General features: G+C 38.3%; 1 protein-coding gene across 5 annotated transcripts in view; it reads right to left on the bottom strand.

Annotated features, from left to right (window-relative positions):
• Positions 1 to 12,669, bottom strand: part of SOS1 (SOS Ras/Rac guanine nucleotide exchange factor 1) — a 153,082-nt gene that overhangs the window by 8,669 nt on the left and 131,744 nt on the right. For all 5 annotated transcript variants that reach the window (XM_064277175.1, XM_003416091.4, XM_064277174.1 and 2 more), the window contains 3 exons: positions 2,398 to 2,570; positions 2,095 to 2,211; positions 606 to 870 (listed from right to left, as the gene is read on the bottom strand). In XM_064277175.1, coding sequence (XP_064133245.1) covers positions 606 to 870; positions 2,095 to 2,211; positions 2,398 to 2,570 — 555 coding nt within the window. The remainder of the gene's footprint in view (positions 1 to 605; positions 871 to 2,094; positions 2,212 to 2,397; positions 2,571 to 12,669) is intronic.

Below are 12,669 nucleotides of genomic sequence, written 5' to 3'. Positions count from 1 at the left end.
CTGTTCCTTGGAAATCTCATGGGGCAATTCCACTCTATCCTATAGGGTAGCTATGAGTCAGAATAAACACAACGGCAGTGGGCTTGGTTTTTTTTTAATGCCATCAGCAAGACAGGGTAGCTTGAGAAAGGGTTAAGGCAGGCGTTTGAATTTGATACATGGCAAAATCAGAAGCTGCTGCAAAGTCTGGTGGGGAGGGAATGATGTACCCCGAGTAATATTCAAATATGATAATTTTGGCAGCAGCGTTTAAAACACGGGACTGACATGCCCTGCAGATTTTATCATCTTTGTTTTCTCTGTATAGGAGAGATTCATTTTAAACTCATAAACTGAAAATAAATGATGAAATGAAACTTAAACTACCAATTTCATTGCCAGGTCCATCAGTGAAGTATAATAAATTTGAAGAGGGTTGTTCCAACAGATTTTTTAGAAAACTGGAAGCTGCTGGAGTTTAGAATTTGTTTTATATTTTTATAGTATTTGTTGAGAGGTATTTGACAAGTTCACAAAAAAATTATATTAGAGAGACTCTTTTTTTCCCTTTAGCATGTATAATACTGATAATTACTTTAAAGCACTTAAAATTTTTTAGCACCTACTTGAGTGAAAAGGGCTTGAATGATCAGAATCAAAGACGCTGCAAACGTCCGTGGTGCTGGAAGCACCAGATGCAGGAGGAGGAGTTAACGGTGTTCTTGGAGAATTTGGTGCGGACGCTGTGCTTTCGGTCTCACTTTCGGGGATCCGACTATAACTGATCTTCCTTGGCTCCTGCTGCAGAGGTGTGGGGTGTCGCATGGTACTGGGTCTTGGGTTTGATGGACGGACACCAGGAGATTTTAAGGGATAGCTGTATTTTTTGGGCTGTAGACATATCAAAAGAAATATATTATTTAAAACACCAAAATAGAAAGGAAGGTTTTTCTATAGTGCCTGGTAAAATGCAGCTGATATCTAGGAAAACCATAAATCACTAATAATGAAATTACATAATGACCCAAAGTGTCCAAGTTAAAGCGTTAACATACCCTACTTTGCTGAAGCCCTGTTGCCTCGAGTCGGGGCAGCGGGGCTCATTGTGACCATCTAAATTGTTAGGAAATGGATTTCTTCAAATAACTGAGTCTTAATCCTATAAATACCAGAGTGTTTATTATTTTAATATTTTGGGGTGGAAATCTTTCTAAAATTTTGTTGTCTTCTCTGGCTTTTTAAAACAGACTTACTGTGAAAAAGTTTAACTTCTGGAAAAGCCAGGATCATCATTCTAAGTTACAGCTCCTTAGTATATGGCCATACGGTGATGCCAACAGGGCCCCCGGAGTTATAATAAATGTATCATGTTGCCGAAGTTTTCGTGTGTGTGTGTGTTAGTTTTATGGTGGTGTTCTTGCAGAGTAACCATGTCTCAGTGATATCAGCGTGCTTCAAAAAAGCAGATTATCTACCCATTTTCAATTTGCTGTTTTTAATCCATCTTATTAAAAACTGTTTTAGGATTGAGAAGTTTTCTTGTGAGGTAACTGCATAAGCTCTAGCTCAAGGCATTAGGAAGTTTATGTTTACTTCCAGATTCTTGACTTGTCTAGGTGTAAGAGAGGTCACTTTCAGAGCAGTGAGGGGACATTGTACATAGATTTGGCCAAGCACTGAGAATTAAAAAAAAAAAGTTTATTTTCCCAAAGGATCTTTAGCCAAACCTGATAATTTTACAGCTAATGACTTACGGTTATAAGTTCTAATAAGTCATTACTTAAAAAAAATTATAAGTGAATCAGTATAAATCAAATTTCCTGTCCTTAAATCTTGAATAATATTTCTTTTGTTAAAGAAACTTAAACATTTGCCCAATTTCTTTATCATATTAGGATATGTTCAAATTAATATTAACATTCATTTATTTGGAACCAAGTGGGATATTCCTGAGCATATCTGTTCAGCACTTATCCTTTACTTTTAACCATCACACGTACACTTCATCTCTGAATGTCTTTACAGAAATCTCATCTATATAACACATATCACAGTAATGACATCACCAGCTGTAGATGACAACGGTAAAAAATGTATAAATATATGGATGCTTACAAATCTCGGGAGAGGCTTAGGGTTTCGTGGTTCTATTTCTAGGGATTTGTTGAAAAGATAATCTGTAAATTCCTTTTCCATGCTATTTCCCATTGGATTCAAGTTTTCAAAGAACCTCTGAAACAAATGCAGAGATAAATAATTATTATTTTAAATTCAGTTTGAAATCTATGGAAGTAATTTAAGAAAACATTTTAAATGACTGAAGTTTTATTTTCCTTTTCCTCTACCAAATAAACCTACCTTTATCAGGCAGTTTAGAAACTTAATCAGAAACATGTTCCGTTCAATAATTCAACTTACTTTGATATCTGATTCTACTCGTAAACAGTAAGGCTGATTTTGGTACTGCTGGATCTCTCCTGTTATTTCTGCTACTTTCCTCCTTTTGCTAAAGTTTATAAGTTCTTTTCCATGTCTTTTTAGGACCTCAGGGTTGCCTTCTTCTGTTTTCAAGATGTTAGTTAAATAAATTCCTGGAATATAATGAAATTATTTCAGGGATCAAAAAAGGAAAAAGCTAGTTTGTTTTCTTTCCCATGTGGCATATAGTACTGTACCATCCCAGTCATCATAACCAAAGAATCAGGCAAAGAAATCCATCCGTGCTGTGAAAAACGAGTACCGATAAAGATTTTATAAGTATCAAACTCTCCTGTGAAAGACATAGTTTATAAAGAAAAAGGGAGAGCAAGTTTACTACCAGTTGTTTCAGGAGGGCTAAGTAACCAATTTTCGATATCCCCCAAACCACTGTTATTTGACAAAAATCACAGTTTTGTTAAAGGAACTTCAAGAATAACTCTGTCACTAATAATACCTATTTTTTGGCAAAAGGGGAAAATGCTAATTTTTGAGGATCACATTTTCTGCTTACTCTGCTCTTGAGGCCACACAAAAGATAATTACAATTTGCAATTCAGAGGTAGTACTGCTTGGACAGGCTTACTCCTGGCAATGTGGAAGGATTTGCAAGCCTATCAAACACAGGACTATGTATGATTTATGTATATTCTGGTCTTCAGTACTTTTAGGCTTAGTGGTAATCTGGTGATTGAGTTCATGTTTCCCCATCATTACAGGCTGTGCACTGTATAAGCAGGAGAATAAACAAGTAGCAGGCACTTCAGTTCCTTTCTCTTCTAACATCAAGGTTCTGAAGCCAGCTCTGCTGCTCTCTACTTAGGTGATCTTGCAGAAATTGCTTAGCCTCTCTCTGCCTCAGTTTTCTCATCTGTAAAACTGGAATAGCTGTGAGAAATACATGAGTGAATTTATGTATTGCCTTTTTAGAATAAAACCAGTTGCCATAGAGTTAATTCTGACTCATAGTGACTCTATGTGTATCAGAGTAGATTGTACTCTATAGGGCTTTCAATGGGTGATTTTCTGGAAGTAGATGGCCAGGCCTTTCTTCTGAGTGGACCCGGACCTCCAACCGTTTGTTTGGCAACAGAGCGTGTTAACTGTTTTACTACCCAGGGGCTCCAAGGCTTAGAATAACTGAAGGGGGGGCGGGGGGGGGAACAGCCCAAACCACCACTGTCAAGTTGATTCTGACTCATAGCAACCCTATAGGACAAGGCAGAACTGCCCCCATAAGGTTCCCAAAGCTGTAATCTTTAAGGAAGCAGACTGCCACATCCTTTTCCTGCAGAGTGGCTGGTGGGTTCAAGCTGCTGACCTTTCAGTTAGCAGCCAAACCCCTAGAATAGTTCCTGACAAAAAGTAAGTGCTTAGTTGTTGTGAGTGCTGATGGTGTTGTTGCTTTTCTGTATTCTGGCCCCATTTTCTTAGGCTTCTGCCTCCCCCGCCCCCCGCTACCCCAAATTACTATGATGCTTTGGGAAAAAAGGAGGTTGTGAATACCTGAGTTCATTCACTCAATACATATGTACTGAGTCCCTGCTGTGTACCAAACACTGCATTACAGACTGCAGATACAGTGATGAGTAAGGCACACACAGTCCCTCACCACAAGGAGGTCAGAGCTTTGAATGTGGGCTAACAGCACAATTTGGTAAGTCCTATGTCACTAGTGATGCTTACGGTGCCATGAGAGCATAAAGGAGGTGTGCCTAGCTCTGCCTGAGCTGGCAGGGTTAGAAAAAGCATCAGAGATGAGGAGATGCTTAAATGAGTCTCAAAGAATGAACAGAAGTTTAATGGGTAGAATAAAATGGACGGGCATTCTAAGCCAAGCAGCAGTGTGGAAGTAAGGCACTGAATTTTGTTGAAGCTTGGAAGGCATACTTAGATAAAAGCTTGTTGTCTGGTATGGTTAGACTATAGGGGTTCGGTGTGTGGGGTGGGGGAAGAGTGGTGGGATATGAGGACAGACAGAGGCAGGGGCTAGATCAGTGGTTCTCAATGTTTCTGTGATAGAAGCATACTTTTAAATCTAGAATTTTTGGCTGTATCCTTGAAGAGATTCAATGACTAAAATCAATACTTAACAAGGAAGCAATAATGAAGTATGATTCAGACAATACTTGTTTGATTCTAAACAAACAATCCAAGTTATTAAGTTACTGGCTATTCCTCAGCACCACACTGTTTTTCTAGTAGAGCTGTTTACTGTTCAGGTGACTTTTGATATACACCCCTAAGACAATGCTACCGTGGGTTCTAGTCAGCACAGGCTCTTTTATTTTCCATGTCTGTCTGTAATTTGGTTTTTTTACTTGCAGCTGGTTATACTCTCCTCTACACTAACTTGCATGATTCATTTAGCACACTGTTCAGTCAGACAAACATGTCCGTAACAGTACGCATATTTAGTGGCAGCCAAAATTAACTTTACAAACTGGTCACAAATTGATGGCCTAGCTCTGAAGAGTGTGGGAGTAGTATCTCTTGGGCTGGGTCATTAACAGCCTTTTGTTAAAGAGGTTAAATTTTATCCAGTAAGCAATTAGGATTCCTTCACCTCAAGGAAGTCAGAGCTTTGTATTTGGACTAACAGTATAATTTGGGCAGCATATTTGCATTCTAGAAGGATTATTCTGGCTATACGGTGAAGCTAGATAGGTTGGAAGCAATTAAGACCAGAAACAAGAAGACCAGTCAGCAGGCTCTCAGGAGTCTTGGTGAGATGATGAGGGTGCTCTAGGGTATATGGGGATAGAGTAGAGAGGACATATAGTTTAGAGGCAGACTACACAAGAATTGGTTAACTGGCAAGGGAAGGAAGACTCTTAGCTTTGTGCCTTGGTGACTGAATGGGTGGTAGTGGATGGATTGACAATGGGAACACAATGGGGAATAAAAAGTTTATCGGGTGTCATAGGTGTTAAAAGTATACTTGAATGAAATTTTGAAAATGCTTTTGAGTGGCATTTTGCGATATCTCAGGATAAAACTTGGAAATTATTTCATGTGAAATTAAGGGCTAGTTAAAAGGAGAACAGATGATCAGAAAAGTGATGTGTGAGCTTGATTTTACACTGCACCAGTAACAAATGTTTAAGTATGCATCCCCAATGTATGTATGTTTTTATTAAAAAAAAAGTAGCACCAGTATATACACAGAACTGAATATTATGTATTAGTAAAGCTTTATGTTTTTCTTACATTTTTATATAAAAAATAAATATAAATGGAAGGTCTGGTGAATGTACTTCAAAAGATAGTTTAACATCCCTTACTCTGGGGTAGCTGTTCTAGGGGACGGAAAAGCAGAGCATCATGATATCAACAACAAAGAGGGGTGAAGTTTCATATTTTGGTACTACCTTTTTCAACCTTCCTGGGAAAAAGTGGTTGCTCAGGGTTCTAGGTTCTCATAGCACACGGTTCATTCTTCTATCTACTATGTCTTATTTGTCTCTATTCTCAGTACCTAGCACCGGGCCTGGTACATAGAGGCATTCAATGACTGTCTTTAAATGAATGAAAGAAACATGTCATTTTAGAATAGAGAGTGATTTGGAAAATAACAGACCAGGATGCAAAAGACATATAGTCAATTCTGAAATGACAGGAAAGCAAGAGTAGAGAATGAAGCAAATTTACAAGGAACAGTAGGTGGACACAGGATCAGAATTGTGTAATAGGAAAAAGCAAAGTCAATGCCATAGGCTTGGATGTTTGTGCACAGAGGAGAGATGTGGCTGATGGCGGGACCTATATCCTTTTACCTAAGAGAATGTTAGTTTGCCCACATACCTATTCTACCTATGATTAGAATATTTTAGTGTACGGAGAAAAACTGAAGTCTGACATAGCCTTGGAAGAATAAATTGCCTGACTTATTTTGTGAATGGTAGCAAGTCTCAGCAAAAGACCTGGATAAGATTTCTGATAAATAACCTTAAAAGGAAGTAAAAGTGTCAGATACTGTCCTTGACCTGCCAATAGAGGGGAGGTAGGGTATTGTACCCAGAATGAAAGACAAACATCTGGAAGGAATTTCCACAAACTACCATATGGATGGGATGGAATTAAAAACCAGCAATAACACCTGGCTTTATCAGAACCATGAAGTCATGGCTGGCTGTCTCCAGGGAGTTATAACCTTTAGTTTGAGAATAACAATGAAGACCTCCCTAAAGCAGTAGAACTGGCGAGGGACAATTTAAATTTGCTACCTTAAAAGAGCAGAGGCTCCATAAACAGAAGAATGAGTAGATAGGGTGGGAAGGCTGGTAGGTGGGCTGTCTGTCTGTACCTATCAAACTACCTATTATGTTTGTATTCCCAAACTAATTCATACACCTCACCTTAAAACACCTTAATGGAATCATACTCCATCAGTCTGAACCATCCTTTTTTTTTTACTTACCATGTTATAAAGGTTATTTATGTTAGTTCATAAAGATCTGAGGGAGAGTGTTTTAGAGAGTCTAGTTTCCATGAATAAATAGCCACCAATCAGGGTAATGGAATAGCAGGGGCCAAACAGTGAGCCCAGGGAACTCCCTGAAGTCTTCTTTTCCCCTCTGTACCAGAGATCATAGGCTATCACGAGTGGCATGACTATAAGCTCAGTGAGCATAGTGACTATGTATTTTCCACTTTTGCCAAGCACCTACCATAGTCCCTGATACTTAGTGGGTACTTAAGAAACATTTGTTGACAGACTGAACAATATGGACATCAGACCTACCCAGATCCTCCCTAGGCTCCCTTGTATGAACATGCATTATCCCACTACACTTAGGAGTAAATGCATAGACTTTAATGTTAAACAGAAAGAAAAAAATAAATGAATTCCATATTTTTATCAAGAATTTAGGGGGACACTGTAAAATCAAAAGGGACCTACATAAATGGAAAAACATACCATGCTCATGGATATGACGACTTAACATTATGAAAATGTCAATACTACCCAAAGTGATCTACAAATATAATGTATATCCTGACCCAAATTCCAACATCATTCTTTAATGAGATGGAAAAACTAATCACCAACATTATATGGAAAGGAAAGAGGCCACGGATAAGCAAAGCATTATTGAAGAAGAAGAACAAAGTAGGAGGCTTCAGAACCTACTATATAGCCACGGTAGGCAAAACAGCCTGGTACCGGTACAAGGACAGACATATGGACCAATGGAACAGAACTGAGAATCCAGAAGTAAATTCATCTACCTATGGACAACTAATCTTTGAAAAGGGGTTGAAGTCCATTAAATGGGAAAGAGATAGTCTCTTCAACAAATGGTGCTGGCAAAACTGGATATCCATTTGCAGAAAAATGAAATGAGATCCATACCTCACACCATACACAAAAACTAACTCAAAATGGAATCAAAGAGCTAAATGAAACACCTAAAAACTATACAAATATCATAGAAGAAAAAATAGGGACAATGCTAGAAGCCCTAATATGCTGCATAAATAGAACACCAAACAAAACTAAAAATGCACAAACAGTGGGAGATAAACTAGATAACTGGGATCTCCTAAAAATTAAACATTTATGTTCATCAAAAGACTTCACCAAAAGAGTAAAAAGAGAACCTACGGACTAGGAAAGAAATTTCCACTATGACATATCTGGCAAGGAGTTAATCTCTAAAACTTATAGAATACCTCAGTATCTCAACAAAAAGATAAACAGTCCAATTAAAAGATGGGCAAAGGATATGAACAGACACTTCTCCAAAGAAGACATTCAGGCAGCTAACAGACACATGAAGAAATTGCTCACAATCATTAGCCATTAGAAAGATGTTATTAAAACTACAATGAGATACCACCTCACCCTGACATCAACGGCACTGATGAGAAAAACAGAAAACAACAAATGCTGGCAAGGTTGTGGCAAAGAGACTGGAACTCTTATACACATGTAAAATGATACAAGCACTGTGGAAGAAGGTATGGTGCATGTCATTAAAAAGCTAGAAATAGAAATAACATATGATCCAGCAATCCTGCTCCTAGGTATGTACCCTAGAGAAAAAAGAGCCGTAACATGAATAGACATATGCACACCCGTGTTCCCTGCAGCATTATTCACAATAGCAAAAAGATGGAAACAACCTAATCAACAGACGAATGGATAAACAAATAGTGGTACAGACACACAATGGAATACTATGCACCAATAAAAAATAATGATGAATCCTGAAACATCTCACAACATGGATGAATCTGGAGGACCTTATGCTGAGTGAAATAAGTCAACCACAAAAGGACAAATACTGTATGAGACCACGATTATAAAAAGTCGAGAAAATGTTCACATAGAGAAAGAAACGTTCTTTGATGGTTACCAGGGATGGGAGGGGAGGGAAGGAAAATCACTAACTACAGATTAGACACGTGTTAACTTTGGTGAAGGGAAAGGCAGTATACAACATCACCAAGACAAGGGAAGTCACTGAGAGGTACACAAGAATAAAAGATAATGAAGGTAAATATAAATACTGTAACAGACACAATCCTGCAACAACAATAACAACTTATCAGTAGGTATATAGGTAGACGTGTATGCCGAATAGGTGTGGGAAAGCACGTGGGAGTACACCCTTGTGTATGTATAGTTTTCACTATAGATATTTCTACATACATATTTGTATGTGCTGGATGTATATTCATATATATAACAGAGCACACGGGCACAGTCATGGAAACAGCCTAGACATAACCAAACACACTGTGGGACTGAGTTACTGGGTTTGAATGCTAGGGACCACAGTCTTAGGGAACATCTAGGTCATTTGACATAACATAGTTCATGAAGAAAACGTTCTACATCCTACTCTGGTGTGTAGAGTCTGGGGTCTTAGAAGCTTGCAAATGACCATCTAAGATATAACTATCAGTCTCTTTCCATTTGGAACAGAGGAGTGAAGATAACCAAGGACTCAAGGGAACAGTTAATCCAAAGTACTAATGGACCACAGAAATCACAGCCTCCACCAGCCACAGACCAGAAGAACTAGATGGTGCCCGAGTACTATTACTGACTGCTCTGACTAGGATCACAATAGAAGGTCCCAGTTAGAGTGGGAGAAAAAATGTAGAACAAAATTCAAATTCATAAAAAAGACCAGATTTATTGGTCTGAGAGAGACTGAAGGAACCCCTGAGACTACAACCCTTAGGTACCCTTCTAACATGGAACTGAAGCCAATCCCAGAGATCACCTTTCAGCCAAATAATAGACAGGCTTATAAAATAAGCAATAACACACATGAGGAAAGAGCTCATCAGAACAACCATCTATATGAAAGCAAAAATGATAAGGCAGGAAGGCGCAGGAAAACCGGAAAAATGGAAACAGGGAACTCAGAGTGGTATTATGGAAAGTGCTGACTCATAGTGGGGACTGCAACCAATGTCATGGAACAGTTTATGTATAAACTATTGGATGGGAAATTAATTTGCTCTGTAAACCTTCACCTAACACAATTAAAAAAAAAAAATTTAGGGGGAAGAAAAAATAATGATAAAACTAATACATGATATTAAAATAAACAATAGAAAGTCAGCAGAAAATAATTAAGATCTTACCTTTTAGAAGAAAAAAGGCAAATTAAAGTAAAATAAAAGGACAAATAAGAAAGATATACTGGAAATAGAAGCAATTTAAAAAATAACATTTTGGTAGATATAATTGAATGGCAGTAATTAAAAAAACTAAAATGATAAAACTTTCTGTAGCTGTAAGCTAAAATAGAAAATTGCAGATGAAATGAAAAAGTTATCGTAGAATTAGGGGGCAGCAGTGGTTCAGTAACAAAAAATACCAGCTTTCCATGCAGGATACCCAGGTTTGATTCCTGCCCAATGCGTGTCATGCACAGCCACGACTCGCCTGTCAGTGGATGTGTGTTGTTACAATGCTGAATAGGTTTCAGTGGCTTCCAGACTACGCTGGACTAGGAGGAAAGGCCTAGCAATCTACTTCTGAACAAATCAGCCAATGAAAATCCTATGGATCACACAGTCCAACCCATTGTGCAAGGGGCTGCCATGAGTCATGGGCCAACTCAACAGCCGCTAACAGCAATCATAGAATTATATACTAGAGAAGATTCTAGGCCTAGATGTTTTCTTTCTGTTAAAATACTTCAAAATTTTCAGGAACAGATAATTCCATGGTATGTCAGAATAGGAAAACATGGATAGCTACTTAACTCACGTTACCAAGTGAATATAATCATAGTAACAAAAGTTGATAAATATAACACAAAAAAGGAAAACCACATACCAATCTCATTCATGAAAATGGATATAAAAATCCTAAATAAACAATTCAATATGTATAGTTAAATAATTCACCACAGAGTTTAAATATTAGTAAATAGGAGAGTTCAATATTAGTAAATCTTGAGCATTTCAGTTTGCTAAATAAGAAAAATCAGATTTTCTCTCTCTAAGAGGACAAACTATTTAAATACTATGATAACTATGAAAAAGATACTTTTTTAACATGATAAAAATATCATAAAACCCCATTATCATAGCAAGTAGTAAAATTATACCTATCCCTGATGAAACAAGACTTTAAAGACAGCTGTTTATTTTTACCATTATTATTTAACATTTGCTTGGAATGTTATGACCAATTCTATATAGCATGACACAAAAGTAAGATCAAAGGAAGAGATACTGTATCATTATTTGTAGACATGATTAAGTATTTAGAAAAACCAAGGAAATTTAAAATGTTGAAACTAAGGGTGACTAACTATTCAAAAATGAATATCATTCATAACCAAAAATACCTACGAAGAATAATAAAGGGAATTGCTAAGTATCTTAACAATTCTTTCCAAATTAATCTATAGATTGTTCTAATTGTATTTTGGGGACTTTGCACAAATATTATATACTTTATTTGGAAAAAAAAATAAAACTGGCAAAGAAAATTATGAAGGAATAGTGAAGATACAACTTTATCTGTTATGAAAACATTATAAAGCAGGGTTTTCTCAATATTGGCATCACTGAAATTTGAACCAGATAACTCTTTGTTGTGAGGGACTGTCGTATGCACTGTAGGATGTTTAGCAACATCCCTGGCCTCTACCCACTAGATGTATGGAGTGCCATTCCAATTAGAACAATAAAAAATGTCTTCAGGTATTGCCAAATATCCCCTGGGGGAAAAATCTGGCTTCAGTTGATAACTACTGATTCTAAAGTAACAATCATTAAAATTACGGCACTAGTGTAAGAAGTCAAAGGGACTTTGATTAAAGAAGGAGGTATATGAATGGAGCAAACGGATTATTCAACAGACGAGGATCAACAATAGGAAGAAAGTAAATGCAGTATAGTGATTTACTTCAATATGGCCCTACTAGCCATGGTCTTTGTGACTTACACAAAATGACTGGGTGGGACTATGCAAATAACTACCTTGTGGCCCACCAAGGGTATTGGACAGCCTGCTAATAATGCAAATAAAGTGCATGTAACCCTCGTGAGGGTAGGACCATGCAAATAAGGTATATGAAACCCTAATGAGGGTATTGCTCAGTTTTGTCATCCTGCAAGGTTAAAGTGAGACAATCCCAGAAGTGGAAAGGGGACTTTACTACTATCAAGAAGAGCCAGGAGCAAAGCATGTCCTTTGGACCTGGGGTCCCTGTGCCAAGAACCTCCTAGACCCAAGAGGCAGAAAGAGCTGTAACACTGAAGATGGTGCAAGACAGTGACAAGCAGTGGCAGAGAACGGCGGCAGAACGAGGAGACTGGTGGAAGACAGAATGGCGGGCTTCCTGATCCATGCAGTGAGGCGGCTACAGTGGGTGTACTGACCCACAGTGCAAGAGAGCTGACAGCCTTCAGGTAGGAGGCTTGCTGGCAGAGCGGGGTGCCTCTAGGCACTCGATGGAACTAGGCTCCCCAACCCACTGAGCAAGAGCTGAGCATCTGCTGGCTGAGGCTTACTGGTGGAGCAGGTTGCCTCTGGGTACTAATTGGTGGAGCTAGAGGGCTCTGTAACACTTGGGTGAGCAGGGCAGAAAATGGGCCGAAGGCTGGAGGGCCTAGAGAGGCTTGCCTATGGGCACAGCTGAGAAGAAGCTGTCATGCTCAAAGAACTGTGCCATGAGCCATTCCTCATCTTGAATTGTAGCCTGTTACTTCCCTAATAAACCCCATAACTGT

This window comes from Loxodonta africana, chromosome 26 (assembly GCF_030014295.1).
Source record: "Loxodonta africana isolate mLoxAfr1 chromosome 26, mLoxAfr1.hap2, whole genome shotgun sequence".
Classification (NCBI taxonomy): Eukaryota; Metazoa; Chordata; class Mammalia; order Proboscidea; family Elephantidae; genus Loxodonta; species Loxodonta africana.
The sequence above is the reverse complement of the archived record's forward strand: the minus strand, read 5'-3'. Positions and strand labels throughout refer to the sequence as shown.